Source organism: Archocentrus centrarchus, chromosome 5, assembly GCF_007364275.1.
Source record: "Archocentrus centrarchus isolate MPI-CPG fArcCen1 chromosome 5, fArcCen1, whole genome shotgun sequence".
Taxonomy (NCBI): Eukaryota; Metazoa; Chordata; class Actinopteri; order Cichliformes; family Cichlidae; genus Archocentrus; species Archocentrus centrarchus.
In genome coordinates, this window is record NC_044350.1 from 880,693 (window position 1) to 901,410 (window position 20,718).

The 20,718-nt window shown below is 39.1% G+C and overlaps 1 protein-coding gene across 3 annotated transcripts in view; it reads left to right on the forward strand.

Annotated features, from left to right (window-relative positions):
- nfasca (neurofascin homolog (chicken) a) overlaps window positions 1–19,920 on the forward strand; it is a 120,415-nt gene extending 100,495 nt beyond the window's left edge. For 2 of the 3 annotated variants that reach the window (XM_030729714.1, XM_030729715.1), the window contains 2 exons: window positions 355–424; window positions 13,534–19,920. In XM_030729714.1, coding sequence (XP_030585574.1) covers window positions 355–424; window positions 13,534–13,762 — 299 coding nt within the window. In that variant the 3' untranslated portion in view covers window positions 13,763–19,920. Of the gene's footprint in view, window positions 1–354; window positions 425–2,252; window positions 2,295–13,533 lie in introns of all 3 variants that reach the window. The other variant, XM_030729716.1, reaches the window with a different exon arrangement.
- Window positions 19,921–20,718: the final 798 nt, after the last annotated feature.

Sequence of the window (20,718 nt, forward strand, 5' to 3'; positions counted from 1 at the left end):
GCAACTGAATTGAACATTTCAGTGAGTTCCTTGCACCATGTTTTTGTACATCAATGGCCAAAACAGGATACAATCTACATTTGTTTGTTTAAAGGCATCAGTTCATTTGCTTTATATATATTGTGCATATGCAGAGGATAAGTATAGGAGGGGAACACAGTGTAAATTTGGTATGTGAAAACTGAAAACAACTAAATAACCAGATGAGGACTAACTAAATTATTGTATTTTCAAACCAACTGCAGAACCCCCCCTCCCCAACATGTAGATGATTTTTTTTTGCATGTCAAGTTTAGCTCTACCACCAGGGAAGCTCACAGCTGAAAATGTTACTTTATTATCTTCTCTTGTCAGTGCGTGATAAAAAAGAGCTCCCTTTGGACCCAGTGGATCAGAAAGACCAGGATGGATCCTTTGATTACCAGTAAGTATAAATGGGTTGCTCTCCATTATACCTGACATGGAATTATTTATTGTATCACTATGTTTGATCACTAACCTCTGAGATCATGTAAAGGTAATCAGCAGCTAACATATTACAGCAGTTTGCATAAGTGCCCGGCTGTGGCCATTCTGTGATGAGCTTATAGGTATAGGTTTTTATACGTACAGATTTATATGTTTAAATTTACATAGTGTGACTATAACATTTAAGCAAAAATTTATTCAAGACTACATTATAGCCTTAAAACTATAAAATTACAAAGCCCTGCTGCTTAATGGCACTACATGAAAGCCAAATAAAACGTTTTTTGTTTTTTTTTAATATTTAAATTGGAATGGCATCCATTTCTAGCTCTTGTATTTATTAGTTTTTTGAAAGGACAGACGTAGTCTCTTTAGAAATCCTCTAATTATTGTGCCAGCATTTTAATCAACAAGTCATGCAAGGACAGAGGATGTTTCAGGTCAGGTTTTCAGGTCAGATGAAGGAACTGTACAGTGGGCTCAGTCTTCATTGAGTATACAGTAGGTGCTTATGTGGTGAACAGCATGAAGAGATGGACAGGGTGAACTGGTGAAATGAGCTTCTTCTCACTTGATTCTCTTCCAAAAGAAACTGTTTTAGCTCCTTTCCCTTAAAGTCAGCTTGCTTCCAATTAGCTAGGCCTCTTAAACAGGAGACTTAAACAGCAGGTGGGTGGAGCTTCACCACAGCAAAGCACTCTTTCTGAAATATTTTCTATTTAAGAGTAGAAAAAAATGGTCTTAAACTGAGAGTTTGGAGAAAAGATCACAAGTATTACTTTTGCTCAGCCAATGCTTTATGATGACTTAAAATTAAGGTCTAATGTTGGTGACATAGGTGAGCTTAATATTTCACAGTGGTAACAACAGAACTATTGAAACTAAATCCTACTAGTATAATTTAATGTATGATTACTGACTATGTACTGTGTACTATATAAACTGTTCAGTATAATGATAAGGATATATGGTAAGTGACATGTCTTTTGCTCCTTCCAGGTTCCACTGACCTCTGTGGCCTCATTGTTCATTATGAAGAATTAAACTGTCTTTTTTCCTTTGCCAACAGTCCATTTATACTAAAAACATGTTAAAATTAACCTGCTTTCTAAATGTGGAATGGACATATTCTAACTATGCTGTGTGAGAGTGGCATCTTAACTTTAACCTTTAATTGCAGATACTCTAGCATCAGGAAAAAAATCTTCTGAATTTCATTATTGACCTTGGATCTTACAGATAAAGACAACTGTAAAATACACACAAAAGCAAGGATACTGTCTTGCCTGGAATTAAATGTAATTAAAATTGTATATGTAATACTGTATTGTGTCATTATGTTGCCCTACTTTGATGTATAGGACTTTTGCTAGAAGTTTAAAATTACAATTGGTACATTGTTTGCTTTTGGAACTAAACACTCTGTGTGAATATGCAGGATAGTTTCAGAAGAGGTGCAATGAGCATTTATTATCACCCCAGCATGCTATTGTGCTTAACACTGTGCATTTCATCCACTTCCAAAACCTGCTTTTGGGATTAATGAACAGTGAGACTCTTAAAATTAGGGTCACTGTACCTCTCTGATTCTGGTCCAGACTCCATCCCTGGTGCTAAAACCTCAAGTCCACTTAGCTTTGTGTGTTTTTGTGCACCCTAATCCATGCATGTATAATGTGGAACTTGTCCTCTTTCCTTCCTCTCTCTTTCTTTCCCTCCACTTCCTATTCCTTACCATCTACTGTGGTTCCTCACATCTTTTCCCCTCTCTTTCCCCAATGCTGAAATGGGTCATCTGTCCCTGACAGGAACGAAAACGAGAACAGGTACTTTGGTTTTCGGCACGGTATTTCTCTTAGCCTGAGCATGTCGGGGGGAGCTGGTGTTTCCTCTGGGGGTGGGGGGTAGAACAAGGCAGGATAAGGTGTAGCTTGTTTGGAAACACAGGACAACATGCCTGTATTGTTGGCTTTTTGATCAGTCTGCAAACAGTGTGCAGTTTAAATTCACAATGTGAAAAATATCACTCCAGCTGGATTGCTTTAGATTTTAATGCACTATTTAACCTTCTCAAAGGTCCTAAAAGCAAAAGGGACAACTGAATTTCTTTTCTTTAGAATTACGTGGTGAAATTCTAAATCTATTGCTCCATCAATGATAATAAGCCATTCTTTCCCAGAGGCACGAAAACAGGCCAAAGCTATGATACTACCAACATCATGTTTCTGAGTAGGAATAAGGTTCTGATGATGGAATGCAGATTTTCCTTTTTCCAAGCAGAACATTTGCTAAACTTTTCTTGACTTTGAGCTGAGGAATTGAAATGACTATCAGAGTGTGTAATACTATTGATCGATATATGGTAATAAATAATTTAAAGGGTTATCCAGGCAACCAGAAACTGAAATGTCCACCAGCAACCAACTTTCCACTACAAAGCAATGTGCAACAAATGAATTGCTCCTAGTATGGACACAACTTAACAATGCCCTTGTATATTCATTTGTACACAGTGTATCTGACTGTGGATTGGTGGATTCCAGACTCTTTCCGTGTTGCACCTTTTTCCAATCTTGGTGATCATGGAATGGATTGGAACTTTTCTATTCTTACTGACCATTTAAAACACTTAACCTAAGATGCATGTCTTTGGACTGTGGGAACAAGCTGCTGTACCCACAAAGGCACAAGGAGAACATGCTAACTCCACACAGAAAGGCCCCAGTCGGAGATCAAACCAAAATCCTTCTTGCTATAAGGCAACAGTGATACCCAAGTTATCTATATATCTTTAAAAAAGACCTCCGAAATCTATTATCTTTCTGTCATGATTCATATCCTTGTGTTGTGAAGAACAGAATTTGATATAGCCTTCTCTTTAAAAAAGAAAAGCTGCAAACTCACACCTGAGTGTCATCTTGATTGAAAAGGACCAATTCACCATAAAAATTTACTGCTAATCCTCAAAGTTCATATACTTTTACCCCTCATGGGTTATTTTTCTCAATGAATGAATTACAGTATATTATATATAAAATAAGTAAGTTTAATATGCTAATTAGTTTGTTTAATCAGGTTGCATTTTTTTTTATTTTTAAAAGGTTAAATTAAAGGTTTCCTCATTTGTGTGAGGTGGCATACTGTAACCAAATCCAAAATCTTTTCCTAATCTAACAAAGTAGTTTTAACTATCTAAACTTAACCAGCAGGTGTAAGTGAAAGTAAAAAGCCAAGAAAAATGTAACTTAACAATAATTGGGGAAAAAAGCAAAACCAAGCACAAAACAAAACTGCCCAAACATGATACAGAAGTCAGTCTTCTGCAAGTTGTGCCACTGCCAGGCCTCAAACCTCATTACAGAAAGTTTGTAGGTTACTAAAACAGGGCTGTCATCTCTCAGTTGTCAATATTGCTGTCTTCAATGCATCAAAACAACACACATGCAAGAATGAAACAGTCCACAAGTCATCACCCATTGGTTTGTGGGCTGTTATTTTGAAGCCTTTAGTTTTGCATTTTGATCCATTTAACCATCTTCCAAGTGAATGCCACAAGATATCATTCCTGGAATCTGGTGGAACCATTCTCCCAGTTTGGGGCTCACTGCCCCAAGTGTTCCGATTACCACAGGGACCAATGTTACGTTCATCTTCCAGATCCTTTCTAGGTCTTCTCTGAGCCCTTGATATTTGTCAAGCTGTGTTCTGCTTGATGTTGCCATCACTTGGTATTGCAGTGTCTATCACTACGGCCTTCTTCCTTTGTCTGTCTACCACTATGATATCCGTATAAATGGGCGTATCCCATTTTGACCTTGGGTCATACTTGGCACAAATATTCATGTGTGCCCTGCATATTGCACCCTACTGTTATGTGCTGGATTGTCTCAGGAGCATCTCTGCACAGCCTGCACCTGGGGTCTCGCCTGGTGTGATAGACCCCAGCCTCTATCGATCTTGTGCTCAGAGCTTGTTCCTGTGCTGCCACGATTAGTGCCTCTGTGCTGTCTGGCAGTCCAGCTTTGTCCATCCATTGGTAAGGATTTTTCTATATCAGCCACTTCTTATATCTGGCAGTGGTACATGCCGTGCAGAGGCCTGTTCTTCCATGATGGTTCCTGTTCTTTCTTCTCTTCTGTCTCAGGCTTCTGCTTCCTGAGGTGCTCACTAAGCACATGATCCTTTGTGGCCATCTTCTTGATGTATTCATGGATCTTCGTTGTTTCATCTAGGACAGTGGTTCTGACACTCACTAGACCTCGGCCACCATCCTTCCGCTTAACATACAGTCTCAGGGTGCTGGATTTAGGGTGAAACCCTCCATGCATGGTAAGGAGCTTTCTTGTCTTGACATCAATGGCTTCTATTTCCTCCTTTGGCCAGCTTATTATCCCAGCGGGGTATCTGACAACTGGCAGGGTGTGGATGTTGATTGTCCAGATCTCGTTCTTCCCATTCAGCTGACTCTTGCCTTACTCTCTGGAGGTACTCAACAGTTGCAGCTTTCCTAGTAGCCTCTTCATGATTCCCATTTGCCTGTGAGATTCCAAGGTACTTGAAGCTGTCTTCAGTGTCTGCAATGTTGCCTTCTGGTAGTGCAGTCCCCTCAGTTCTGCCTTACCTTCCCTCTCTTTGTTACCATCGGACTACACTTCTCCTGTCCGAATGACATTTCGGTGTCATTGCTGTACATCCTAGTAGCATGGTTCAGTGAATCGATATCTGGTTCACCCCTGGCATACAGCTTGATGTAATCCATGCAGAGGAGGTGGCTGATGTTTGCTCCATTCCATAGTCAGTATCCATAGTCAATCTTGTTGAACCTGAACACCCTCAGCCAGAGGGGGTTCAGGCTTATCTAGAACAGCAGTGGGGACCGAGCATCTCCTTGGTAAATCCCACGCTTGATGGTGACTTGTGCAATTGGCTTGAAGTCGGCCTCTAGTGTTGTTCGCCACATTCCCATTGAGCTCCTGATGAAAGCTCTTACAGTCCTGTTGATCCTGAAAGGTTCTAGGCATCCCAGAATTCATGTGTGTGGCACTGAGTCATAGGCTTTCCTGTAATCAATCCAGGCGGTGCCCATGTTGGTCAGTCTAGTCTTACAGTCTCAAGTGACTGCTCTATCTACCAGTAGCTGGTGTTTTGCTCCCCTGGTATCTCTGCTAATTCCTTTCTGGACCCCGCTAATGTATTAAGTCACATGCCTGCTCATCTTAGCTGCTATGATGCCTGACAGGAGTTTCCATGTTGTACTGAGGCAGGTTATGGGCCGGTAGTTGGATGGGACCAGTCACTTCTGGGGATTCTTGGGGATCAGGACCATTCAGCCTTTAGTCAGCCATTCTGGGTACATCTTAGTCTTTAGCAGCTGGTTCATTTGTGCTACCAGGTACTCATGGAGTGCAGTTAGCTTGTCTGCGACTATGATGGTTCCTGGAGCCTGTTCAGGAAGGTCGCTGTGGTCTGATCTTATATTCACTAGCTGCTGAGAATTGGTGTTATGTGTTGCATCCTTCTTCCATAAGCTCTTCCAGTATTGTTCCATCTCCAGCTTTGGTGTGGATGCTGTTCTCATATTGTTCCCCTGCCATCAAGAGTGCACCTTGGTTCAGTGGAGAACATCTGGTTTATTCTCCTGGCTTCTATCTCTCTGATATACCTCTTCAGATGGTTAACCAATGCTGTGAGTCTTTGCTAAGGCCTCAGGTATGGACAGCCTGTTGTATTTCTTAGGCACCACTTTCTTCATCGCACCTTTCTGCAACTCTGATAGCTGGATAACTTCCCTCTGTGCTGCCTTGGTCTTAACCTCTAGTCATATTTTCCATGGAGGGTATTGCTTCTCGTGGCAGCTATTCATCTTATCGTCAAGCATCTCAATGATCACTGTTGCCGTGGTATAAATCAGTTGATTTGTTTCAGTGATGGTTGAAATAGGGATTGTCAGTAATGCTGGATTTGCATCTTCTAGTAGACTTTCAGATGGTACTTCACATAGTCTTGGTAGTCAGCCTCTGGGGATCCAGGTTTCTAGCTTAGCCATGATGTTATCTTTCATGTCAACTGCTCTGGTATTCAATGTACTAGTTGTCATTGGGGCTTGGCACCCAATCTTGGAGTGTGGGCATCATGATATCTCTCCCCGACCTGTCGTCCTGGCCACCCCTTGCCATAGCATTTGTGTTGTATCTTGTCAATCTCTAGTTGCGATAGCAGTTGCTTCTTTCAGATGTTGGAACACTGTGCTATGAGTTGTTTCAATGTCAGTCTGTATGTTGAGTGTTAAAGAATCCACAGGCCCCACATCCTCTTCATGTCACCCCTTTCACTGGGATAATATGTGTAGTAGCATTCCAACAGTTCCTGATTCTCTTCTCATGTCTATTTATGCCATGTCCTTCCAGTTCCAGTAGCCCACTTATCGTCAGTATGCCCTATTTTCTCAACACCTGACGTGGACCTTGTTAATCCGGTCAACGTCCAAGCCAGTATGGCTTTAGTCATGGATCTCTCGCTCATATCCCAAGGTAGGCATGTTTTCATTGTACTGTAAAGTTGGGCTTTCTTTTGGAGCCAGTCTCAAGCGACCATTAGAAGAATTGCAGTTTTGGACCCCAGAGGTTGAACATATACCATGGCACTCTTCAAAAGTTTTATCTTTTATTATATGGCTTGAAGCTGTCTTTTATTTTTCTTAGTTTCTTAAATGTAAGAAAAAGGAACTATCCTCCCCATAAGCACATAAGGATCTTCATGGGTCAGCTGTTCCCAACAATACATAGACCCATAGTGATCCCAGAAGCCAAAGTCGATAGCATGGGAGACAGTAACCCTTTCAGAGGCTAAAGATGTGTCAAGTTTTTTAAAAGTTCCTACAGCTTCTGCCCAAACTTGAAAAAGCCTGGCTCTGCACAAAAGTATGCTGGGACAACTCAAATCAGTTTTAAGTGCTTTATTGTCTTTTGTGGTTGTTGTAAGCATTAGGTGAGTAGCAAATGAGCAAGTTGATTAATGTATGAGTAGGGCTGAGTAGGTTGATAACCTTTGAACAGACAAAATGTACATTAAACATCACAAATTGTAACAAATTCACTGCAACCTGAGAAAGATTTTACTGTTTTAAACTATGTTGTTGACAAAGGTGCTACTTTTAGCAAGGTGAACATTTATTTATCTGAAAGATTTTTCTTAAATTGTGTGGTCCATTGCTCAATTTTAACTTTAATTACACATTTAAATATTTATAGCATTTTAATCAAATAAACATGTTCTTCAGCTTAAATGTTATCTGTGTTGTCCATGAATTAATGTTCAATGCCAATCAATTAACGAGCTACTTTTAAGTAAAATTTCATCAATATTGTCATTTTCTTTTAACTTGTATTCAATGCAAGCAGTAAACACATTACAAAATATTCTTTAAATAAACAAACTTTAACTTTGTCCTATGTTCATCCAAAGAATATTGTCTACTTAAATAAACATTTTACCATACCAGTGGTGTCTTTTGTGGGAGCTGTGAGCTGCAGGTCTTTGTCCTTGGTTTGAGTGAAAGAGTGAGATGCACAGGTGAATGGAATTACCTGCTGAGAGCTGAGAGTGAGGCAGGGAATGGAGCAACAGGAGCGCTTACTTCTGTGTGAGGTGCACTGTGGCCGGGTGGGCAGTGAACTCATTTTGAATTTTACCCTGGTTTGTCTTGACACTTCCCACTTTAGCTCCTGGTTCTTGAACCCAAGGAGGTCACACCTGAACCATCTTCTACAGTTTGACTCTCTCTTAGTGCAGGTTCCCTTGTTATTCTACTGGTAGTAGGACAATTATACGCCTGATGTCTTTGTGAAGAATCGTAGAAGGTATCTTGGTTGCAAGTTTATTCGCTTCTTTGCTTGCTTGTCCTCCAGACTTCACAGTAGGCACAGGGTATCTTGTGAAGCTTTTTGCACATCTCTTACAATTCATTTCCTGTCATTGTTCACACTGACCACTCTTGCAAGCTTGTATTGACCCCTTAATGTGCCAATTGATGTCTCCAACAGCTACATTTCACTCTCTTGAATGCCATTTACTTCTGATGAATAAATTTGTTCCAGCAAACTGACTCCACTTTTTCCAAAATCTATCCACCTCAGTTTGAATTAGTCTCAGTCTCACCTTTCAAACCCAAAACTGCAGCTGTCACCTCTTGGACTAGCCCTCCCAAGCATAAGAGAGTTTGGAGTTATCTAAGTTATGAGTCCTCACAGCTTTGAGTTCTGGCATCTATAGGTCTCTCATTTGCCAGGTTAGCTGCCATGTACTTGTGGTCACTTGTGTCTCATATGCATCTTAATTCACAGCTGAGACATTTATTGTGTGTAGGCAGTGAAACCATTTGAATTTTACCCTGGTTTGTCTTGACAATGTGAGAAGTTTGCTTTTTATTTTGTGTATTTGTCAGTAAACCTTGCGCCCTGACCTTTCCCCCAACCCAAAAAAGAAAAATTTACCACGTAGCTATAGTACCAAGATAAAATGACACCTTGGGAACTACACACAGCTGAACTAAATCAGATGACCACACATGTGGAAGTAAACTAAGAAAAAGGCATTAAGACACACAACTATCAAAATAATACAAGAAGCCACTAAACATGGAATCACTAATGGGGTTACGGAGACTTACTGTATCTATACATAGAAAAAATAAAATAAAATAAAATGAAAGAATAAACATAACACTAACTGGAACTAAATCTACAAAGTTTCAAACACAGTAAGCAACCTAAGAATAAAGTTGACAATAATCAACAGAACAGAAGCTGTCCAAAAACACAAAACACTGGGCAAAGACCCAGGACCATAACAGCTTGTAGGTCAAAAAATTCAAAACCACCTTAACAGCAAATACTGACATATTGGCAATATCAAATATGATCACCTCTATCCCATATAATAAAGGGGCTCTATATTAACCCTTTATTTACCAACTTCAAAAGTGCCGCCATTCGAGGCAACAGTTACCATAATAACCATATGTTGGGTGTGAAGTGCGCTTGCTCAGACGTCTTAGGGGAGATATGCTCGGCATTAACCAGCTGTTCACAGCAAGTAAGGGCAGGTAACAGGTGTATTGGCAGCAATTGCCCGCTGTTAGAGGGTTAAAAGGGGTACAATATAAATAAATAGCTAACATTAATTTCCATAGGTTTAATTTCACATCCAGTAAGTTGGAACTAATACAAAAGATCATCAGTCACTGTTTGCACACTTGGGTGGTGATATCATAATGTAAAAGTCTCCAACAGTTTCTTTTTATTTATACCTTGAAACTCTTACAGTCTTGATCTTGTGTTTTAAAATCTTCTCAGCTTGTTAGATGTCAGTCTGCTAAGAAAGAGTTGCTTATTTCCTTCCCGCTTTACTCTGAAAGGGTTTTTTTTATGGTATTTGCTTTGGTCCTTTGTGTTTGTTTGTTTGTTTGTTTTTTAAACATGTTTGGTTGCTAAAATGTATCCAGGTATATATGTGTAGTTCTAGAAGTCTTTTGGCATGGAGCATGGCAGTTCTGAGAAGCTACTGTGTAGATTCTGTCCTCTCGGGGGGAATCTGAATACACAGCATACAGCCATAAGCAGGAAAGGAAATGAGAATATCTTACTTTTGCATCCTTCAAATTCATTTTCTGCTGTCATGCTACTGGCATGATGTGAGAAAAGAAAGCTCCTGCTAGCATAGAGCCCTTTATCACTGTGCATGAAGTTCTCCTGCCCCTTAAAATCTGTTAGGATACATGTATCTATACGAATGAAATGAAACCAAGCATGCAATAGAGATTGCTGCTCAGATCTCATGTCTGAATATGGCTACTGTTTAGCATGTAAAATCAAGTGTCATAGTTGAATTCAGGACAGTATTTATCTTTGACATATGGCATAGAAACATTTAACAGTATTCCCCAAAAACCCTCTTTGTCTGATCATTTCTTAATAATATTTCAATTTGCAATAGTGGATTACACCGCAGTGGGGAATAAATTTTATCGCAGTAGAAATCTTTCTGAAATTGGTGTAACTAAGTTCAAGGATATAATTCCTCCGCTGTTATTTTCAATGCCATGTGCCAGCACTCCCAATCCTCACTGACTACAACTCTGAATACTGTGGCTCCTCTGAAAATGAAAGCCTCAAATCACAAGTGCTTGACTCCGTGGTATATCTCACAAATGTGGAGCTTGAAGCAGATAACCCGTATGCTGGAGAGGATATGGCATCTCACTAATTTAAAAGACCTTCATTCAGTTTGTTGCTCTATTTAAAAAAAAAAAAAGCCCTCCGTAATGCTAGGACATTTTAGTATTCATCACTGAGAAAATAAAAACAAGCACAGCACTGTAGACAAGCTGCCAGAGTCAGAATGGTTGAGCCTATTTCTGTAACCTTGAACTGTAATGACTTCATGAACTTCTTCAAAAATTAAATTTTAACCTCTAGAGAAAAAATATTCATAACCATCTTACAGATCTATCATTCTGTACAGCCGCTTTCAATACTACAGATTTTTTTAATTTACTCTTGTCAATTGAGCTTTCTGAACATCAGTTATTTCCCCCAAGCCATCAATGTATCTATTAGACATCATTCCTACAAGACTATTCAAAGAAGTCCTACCCATAATTAATTCTTCTATCTTAAATATGATCAATCTGTGTCTATTAATGGGCTTTGTATCACAGGCCTTTAAGGTGGCCTTAAATAACCATTAATTAAAAAATCCATCACTTGACTCAGCTGTCTTAGCTAATTATAGGCCAAAGTCCAAGCTTCCACTTATCTCAAAAATTCTTGTTGTAGGAGTTGTAAAGCAGTTAACTGATAATTTGCAGAGGAATGGTTTATTTGAAGTTTCAATCAGGATTCAGAATGAATCACAGTACAGAAACAGCATTAGTGAAGGTTATAAATGATCTTCTTATGGCCTCTGACGGAGGCTTCATCTCTGTGCTTGTGCTATTATACCTCAGTGCAGCTTTTGATACCGTTGACCATAATATTACATTACAGAGATTAGCGCATGCCATATGTATTAAAGGTACTGTGCTGCAGTGGTTTAAATCATGTCTTTCTAACAGACTCCAGTGTGTTTATGTAAATAGGGAGTCTGCTTCACATACAAAGGTTAATTATGGAGTTCCACAGGGTTCTGTGCTAGGACCAATTCTATTTGCATTATACATGCTTCCCTTAAGCAGTATTATAAAGCATAGCAGAGACTTTCATTGCTATGCAGATGATGCCAGCTATGAAGCCAGATGACACACACCACTACAGGAATGTTTTAAAGACAAATACCTGGATGACCTCTAATTTTCTGCTTCTAAATTCAGATAAAACTGAAGTTATTGTACTCGGCCCTCAATAATCTTAGAAACATGGTGTCTAACCAGATACTTATTTTGGATGGCATTATCTTGCCCTCCAGTAACACTGTGAGGAAGCTTGGAGTCAATGGAGGACTTCACTCTCAGACTGTTGGCTTACTTGTAGTTCCTAGGGTTTTTAAAAGTAGAATAGGAGGCATAGCCTTCAGCTTTCAGGCCGCTCTTCTGTGGAACCAGCTCCCAGTTCGAATTTGGGAGACAGACACCCTTTATACTTTTGCGATTAGGTTTAAAACTTTATTTTTTGGCAACGCTTTTAGTCAGGGCTTGATCAGATGACCCTGAACCCTCCCTTAGTTATGCTGCAATAGGCCTAGTCTGCTGGGTGCCTCCCATGATGAACTGAGTGTTTCTTTTTCACTCACCTCTTTTCACTATGTATGTCATTGACATACTAAGACTAGAGTTCACTGTCTGAGACATGTAGTATGAAGCAGGATTTGGGTTTATCCAAGTAACTTCAAGGTTTTCAGTATAGTGCTCCCTCACATATCGCGGGGGTCTCTGGAACGTAAAATCCACAAAGCAGCGGTGTTTTATTTAATTTATTATTTATATATATTTTAAAGCTTTCTAAACCCTTCCCACACTCCTATAAACCTTTCCCACTCTTTTATTAACCTTTCCGACACTATTATAAACACTTCATATGCTGTTAAACATGAAAATTACACAAAAACACAATACCACAGAGATACACTACATGCAGCAATCAGACGTCGTTGTGAAGTGGAAAATGAGAGATGCTGGATCTTGTCAGAAATGGTCTCAAAGGAATGGCGGTGGTCAATAAAGCATTTTTAAGGAAGGGAAATTTGGGGGGAAAACATGAGGTATGGCAAATTACAAAAGAACTGGGCTGAAAATCAGTGGCAATAGCTCTTCTGGAGTGATGAGTCTAAATTTGAAATTTATGTCACAAATCCTCATCAGTATGTATGGGGGAGGTCAGGAGAGAGTACAACAGCAAGTGTCTACAGATATCTGTAAAACACGGTGGAGACTGTCATAGTTTGGGTTTGCGTTTCAGCTAATGGTGTTGAGGATCTTGCCAAAATTGATGTAATTATGAACACAGAAAAATACTGTCAGATTTTGATCCACCATACAATACCATATGGAAAGCTTCTGGTTGGCAACAGCTTCATTTTTCAGCATAACAATGATCCCAAACACACTGCCTATGCCTGTTTGTAAAAGTAAACCTAGATAGAAAAACATACAATGGAACACTATCAGTCATGGGTTGACCTCTCCAGAGCCTGGACTTCAACATTTCTGAAGCTAATGCTAAAAGCAGTCTGCTGCATGAGAACTGGACATATTCCAAAACAGAAGCACACCTAATTTTGGAGGAAAAACTGCATGGGAGTACTGCAAAAGGATGGGAGTGCTCTTAAGTGAAGATTTAAAAATATTCAAACCTATACTTCAAGAAAAGCGTGACAGAAATTAATTGTTCAAATAAAAAATGTTTTCCTTACAAGTCATTTCACAAAGAAGCTAATTTCTTTCCCTGTAATCCCCTAAATCTTTAATTTTCCCCTTTTACTGTGTTACAGGGTCCAGATCTCCACCTGATGCTGTAATGAGAGCTGGCAGCCATTTTAACCTCTAACATTCCTATTTTGTTACCTTTGTAGCAGTGATGAGGACAACAAACCTCTGCAGGGCAGCCAGACTTCACTGGATGGCAACGTGAAGGAAAGTGATGACAGTCTGGTCGACTACGGTGAGGGAGGAGATGGGCAGTTTAATGAGGACGGTTCTTTCATCGGCCAGTACACAGTGAAGAAGGACAAGGATGAGACAGAGGGCAATGAAAGCTCCGAGGCCACCTCGCCTGTCAATGCCATCTACTCACTGGCATAGCGCCTCAACAGTGCATGGGGGGAACTTAGTGGCACCCTCTAATTTGAGAGTGCTATGATAGTACCAGACACAAATACACACACACAATTTTATGAGTATATGAAACACATTATACACAGTGAAACAGCAGTGGGACCTGTCTGGAGACTGTCTAGGCTCTCCTCTGCAGATAAAGTGGAGGAAGGTGACAGTGGAATTAGACCTCAAGCCTTTAATTTATGTTTCCGATTCTAAGAATATGGCCCTTTAGAGGACACATTTGGAGAAAGTGGACAGTGCACATTTTCCTTTGCTCTCTGCCTGCCCTTTACCCACACAGACTTGAAGTGTGCCTTCAGGGCGGCCTTCAGCATTTGGAGGCCTTAAATGTTCTTTAGAGGTTTTTTGGTTTATTTTTGACCCCGCTATACTTCTGATCACCCACCCTCAACCCTCACCTGGCATACCTCTGTGTAGCAACCCAGTAAAGTAGTCACAGAGGTTAAATTCACATATACACTGGCCCCATCCTGTAACATATCAGCTTCTAACCATCAGGATGCCGGCAGATATGTTTATCATATTGATATTTAAGCAATGAAAGATTTTAGTTTTTTCCACAGCTGAAAGAGTCATTGCATCTTAATGAATGCTGTACACAGTCCTGGCACACATTTTAGTGCCCTGCAAATCTATGCACACTCTGTCATCGCCTCTGTATGATTTTGGGTTTCATCTGGTTAGTAAAAGTACACATTCTGGGTTTCTTTTTTAGTACTTGAAGAATCAGCCCTGTGGTTTTATTCAGTTTTCCTTGAACTTTGTTGTAGGCATGTATTTTTTTTTCCCCCTCTTTGCCAGCGTTGCAGTGCAGATGTTTAAAATGGCCTTGATGAGAAAAAAAATTAATGTATTGAGCTCTGTTATAGTATGATATTAATGAACCCAATCTTATAAAAGATTTAACAAAAATATTATTTTGGAGCATGGTAGTAAACTTCTCTTAGTGCAAGAGAAATTTGATAGCAAAAGAAGAGAAAAGCTAGTTTTGCTTGAGAAACACAAGTGCACTACAACCCAGTAAATTCCCTAGTTAGCATGTGGGCTAGTGCTACATTCATGTCTAATGGGAACACCACAAAGCAAAGTTATGACATCATCACAACATGAATGGTCAGTTACAATCACGTTTTGAGATCAACAGTATCCTAATATTGCAGGAACAACTTTAACATGGCAACAGCAGATAAACACTTCTCTGCAGCTGTGTGGCTTCTGTAATTCTGTTAACTTTGTGTTATGTACAAGCAGGTAGATTGAAAGTATGTTTTATAATCAAGGTAAACACACAGGGGTCACATAGTGGACATATTACCATTGAAAGAGAATATTCTTCTACTATTTGTGTGCATGTATTTAATCAAAGAGGACTCCAGAATTTGGAAATCTGGGGACTAAAACCTAAATGTCCTGTTTAGTGTTGTGCTCTAGTAAGCTAGGATGTGTAACAATGTCAGGTTGAAAGTTAACATCGACATTTTCTCCCATGGGACATGAACGTAGCACAAAAAGTCATGATCCATAAGCTGTATTCTGAATAAACTTTGTTTTTTCACATACAGTATACTTGACAGTTAGATTGTGATTTCAGTCTTCAATCAGCCAATGTGCAGACATTAGCTAGTACCATATTGTGCACACCTAGCTCTAGTTCTGTTATTGGAATATCCTCAGATGTCCTGCTCAATCTGAAACAGCTCACATGGACACATCATCCACCCACCCATCCATCCATTCGTCCATAATCTCCTGCTTATCCAATTCAGATTCACAGGTTTGTTCAATTTAAGTTATGTCCTAATCAGTGTGATCGTGTTCTCCATGGACTTTACTGGAAATTGCACTGCCTCTAAAACTCTCTGAGTTTAGTTTGAACCCACCTTCCTAGAAGAATCCTGGCCTTTTTTATTCTTTATTTTCTTTATAAACTCAATCAATTTGTAATCATTACAAAAATAAATTTGCAATGATTACAAAACATTCTTAGAATACCTGAATTAAATTTATACACAGAATTCACATCCATCCATCCATCCATCCATCCATCCATCCATCCATCTTCTTCCACTTATCCTTTGCAGGGTCGCAGGGGAGGTGAAACCAAACTTATCAGCTTCATTTTCTATTTTTGCCATGGAAGAAAGAAAAAAATTATTTTGAAGGATGTTCACTGAGTATTTCACTTGCTCTGCAAGCAGATCTGTCATGTTATCTTCTGTTACAAGACTGACTGGCTTTTTTTTGGTTTGTTTTTCTATAAATGTTCACTCGATACTCATATTTCTATTTATTACATCATATTAATATATTAGTCCTTAATTTAATTAACTTAATTGTTATGTACACACTTTGTTATGTACACACCAACCTAATTATGTGTCCAGAAATAGCTAAACTACAGATGCCTCTAGAATCAATAATTGTTCATCCTGAGAGGCACAACAGTATGTTCAAGATATTTTGTAGCAGCTACCTTTTCCACTGTAAACCATACACAAAAAATATACCTGTTATCAACAAAAAAAAGGTCACATTTCTCTGTCTATTGTGCTTCTTGTAATCATGTTGTATTACTATTACTGTGTTGTTATTCAGATTTAAGTAGCATAACCTTTCTGCCATTCAGAGAAAGAATCAATGCATATTCATTATTTGGTATTTATTTTGTACTGAAAGAAAATCCTACGTTTGTAAATACTTAAAACTTGACCCCCACCCCACCCCAACTCCCTCGTTCCCTCTACAAAATGTGTTTTATCAGAAAAGGAAAAAAAAAAACAAAGAATCACAAATCTGTATCCACCAAGGAACTGTAATGGTGCATCTCCAGTCTGGCAATCTATCACCTTTGTTTATGTAGCTTTGACTAATATTTGCACTCTGAAGAAGAGCCATCCTTCGCCCAATATTACCCTTTTCTTTGACACTGTAATATATGGTACTGGCTGTGGCAAGTCTGTCAGGTTTGCTGATGGCTTGGTTTCTGTGTTGTGAAAGAGAAATATGTCAGATTCTATTATGTAAATAAGAAATAAGAGCTCCTGCAGTATACTGCCTGTAGCATTTGATGCATACAAACTGCTAAAGGGCCTAAGAACATGCATTTGCTAAGGTACTGGTCCCCTCCTTTGCACTGATAGACACTGCATACACATGCCTGTGGTTACACAGCTGTGTCCCATTACATGGGTCAACAAGTGAAGGTTAAATCTGCTTCTCCTTTTCCTGCACTGCCCCCCCACCCCACCCCACCCCACCCCCCATTGTGACCCTCCTGCATTCAGGTGCTCTTTGTCAACTTGTAAAATTCATGTATCCACCAAAATCACCACCAGGACGTCCTAAAGTAGGGGAAACCATCACTTTCTGAAATAAACTGGTGCCTTTGGAGCTATAGCCCAAATACTGAGTAGAAAAAATTCTGGCTATTATAATTATGTATATAAGTAATATACAATATTATTTACTGCTTCCTGTCCCTGTAGGAAAATTCCTTTTCTGAATTTAATCCAGTAACTTAAGTATCAAATAGTAGGTAAAACCTGATGTCGGATATTAGACCACCACAACCATCCAAAACTGTCACTTCTGATACACACTTGTGTTAAAAAAGAACAACAAAAAAAGTTTTCCAAACATTCCTGATGCCATCAAGGGAGGATATCCTGTTGAAGTCACTTGTAATTCCATCTGATCTATAAACATACACTGCAAAATGATAGTGTTTTACTAGATTACTAGCTTCCCTGTGAGAAACGCCAAAGGGACATTAGTATTTTTCAGTTTTTTCCATCATGATAGATGGTCAACACTAGGCATTTAGTAAAAGAACAACACTGCTACATTTGGCAAAACTGAGATTTAAATTGTAGATTCTTACGTGTAGAAGCAGGTGTCAGTAACATTTGGCTCCATTCGTTGACAGCTATCACTCTAGTACTGCCTAGGTGGACTTTGTGCAGTGTTAGTATAATGGCATTACCAGGACGTAAACAAACTTCCCATACTGTAGGTGGGCTACTGTACAATGTTACCTTCAAAATGTTCTAAATTCAGGACTGCTGGACTTTAACCATTCTGAAGTGAAAAATATAAAACAAAACAAAAAACTTCAGCTCTTCAGTTCTTCATAGCTGGGTGAACTACCATATTTTCTCAAATATTGACTGGGGCTGTTATTTACCGCGTCTGCAAAAGGTTTCAGGCTTGTATAAGACGGAGGTCTTGCTTTCTGATTCCTTCTGATTCCCACTGTTGGTGGTTATAGTTTAGCGTAATGGCATGTTCCTCTCTGGTCAGTTAAAAGTACTGCATTAGGCTGCACGAACAAGCTCAACACATCATGTAACTAAATAAATGTCAGTTGAGTAAAACATCGTTATTTATGGAATGGGAAACCCTTCAATTTTGTCAGTGCTTTCATTGTGAAATATTAGTGGGCCTACTGTATGCAAAAAGAGCTGGATGACATTAAAGAGCCTCAAAGTGAAGTAGATCAGAATCCAGCTTTGTTTACAAACCGCATACAGTACCAGTCAAACATTTAGACACACTGTGTCTAAATGTTTGACTGGTACTGTACATCTGTTGAAAATATTTTCTTAAAACAAAATGTAGTTAGTCAGTAGCAGTATTTCACAGGCCAACCAGAGGGTTATGCACCCTATTTTTATTTTACCTTTAGTTGTGTCTCTGTCCATTACTGCACACAATCATATTTGTGGAAATATGGTATGTAATTGTTTTGTGTTTTCATGACAGTAAGTCTTCTGCATGTTTATTCTATCTTTCCAGTGATTTAGCTTCAGCATTTATCCTAGGCTGTCTCTATCCCCCTTTGTCCTACATCTAAGATGTTCCAATATTGTAGTCATCCTTGTTATGATGCAGCAGTATACCACTTGAAGTTGACAGTACCTGAAGCTTGCATTACCATCTCCTTAGCAGGATCCATATTAACATCTGGAAGCTCATACCCAGTGTGCCAGGTTAAAAACAACTGTAAAGATTTTCATAAAAAATATGATTATTTGCATCCGACAATAGGTCCACTCGCTCTGAAAAAGTGATAAGTTGACCTACATCTCCTTAATGTTAATTACTACACAGTCAGTTACTAAAATCAGTAGAGAAGGCTGCTTTATTTACTCAATTTGATTTAAGATAGATCTTGTAGATCCATTGTGGAATTTCAGTGTATATTCTTGTCATTGATAATCTGATATTTTTAACTCCTTTCAAGACAAACCTCTTCTAAAACACAGAACCTCCCAGCCATTTATTATCTCTTCCAAGCACTCCCTTCTGTTTTTCTACAGAATGTTAATTACAGTATCCTCTGAGTTTTTAATCAGCAGGGTGATTCATCTGATACCTACCTTTGCAGTGCATTAACTGTACCTCTGGTGTGATAACTGTGATAAGAGGTGTTGATAAGCAGGAGATTGCTACTGAAACAGAAGCAAACAGGAGGACAAAGCACTGACAGATCAAATATTTGGTTGAAAATCAGATCAGAATTTTATCACTGGAATTGGAAGTACAGTATTTTCTTCAAGTTCTGTTCTAAAGCTCTTTACACCCTGCTGCTCAAAAAGCCACTCTCCACACCTCTCCCACCCTACTGACCATCCACCTACCTCCACTGGTGGATCACAGTTGGGAAACTGGCAATATAACAAAGGAAATAGATACAAATATTTGCTGAAACACAGTGCTTTTGTTCCTTTTGTCTGACCCAAGCTGCTGCTGCTGCTTCTTTTCTTCTTTTTTTACTGTTTTTATGAGGGACGAAAAAAGTCAATTTGCAGTTTTACAGACTTCTGTTTACCTTCATTTTAAAATGCTGCAAAGTGTCAAAATTTACTGGTGCACATTTGCAACTGCATTTTTTCACGATCGATCATACTGTGTCATACTGGCATCTTCTTGTTTTACCATGTGTATCAGAGCAGCTTGTCAAAAGTCTTGCTTCAACATGCAGCGTAACAGCTTTTGTAAGGTACATTTACTCAACAGGAAATGGCTTAAATATATTCACCATGTATGCGTGTATGATGAGATGTTGCAACTTCTGCTAGTGGCGCCTTCTTTATAGTAAAGCTATCTCTTTTTCTCTACTTCCCGACTGCTGGTCTTTCTGTTCATCTCGAATTTGTTGTCATCCTTGTCTCTGAGCCTGTGTGCAGGTATAGATTTAAAAAAGTAGAATTCCTGATTGAAAAATTGATGATCACAATTTATTGTATGAAGGGTAGAAAACATCTAATTTTCCCACATACATCATCCAGTAATCTTTGTCTAAATTTGAGAGGCTCCTTGTGGAGAACTGGACTATAGCTGGTTTCTGCTTTGCTTTTCTTGTGCACATTCATATTGTTACCATGCTAGCTCCTCTAGTGGCCACTTGAGGTTGGCTCTAAAAGAATGCTATTAATTCCCATGTTAAAATGGCCAGCTTTACAGCATTAAAGGGCATAATTACAGCCTGCCACAAAAATTTTTTAAAATGTTTTCACCTTAGAACTTGTGGTCATTTCAGCCTCCAAAGACGATAGCAGCCACAATTTCAAAATAGAGGATTCCTGAAACCAGTGGGTGACATCACAGTGGCTACATTCATATTCAATTTTCACTTAACTTTGTTAGAAACACAAGGCCATAAAAAATAAGTCTACAAATCCCTTGCAGCAGATATCATTTGCCCATCTTCATTTCCTTTTGGTGCCAAGTTTTCTTTGTTAAAAAAAAAGATAAAACTATTGATAGCTGTAGAGACCTCAAATATTTAAAGCAACAGTTAAATGCATTCTCTCACTAATCAGCTCAGCACTTGAATCTCAATCACCTTGTACAGTCTTACCCAGATACCCCGTGGAATATGGATACCATGCAAAAGCTACCCAAAAGACTGTTGT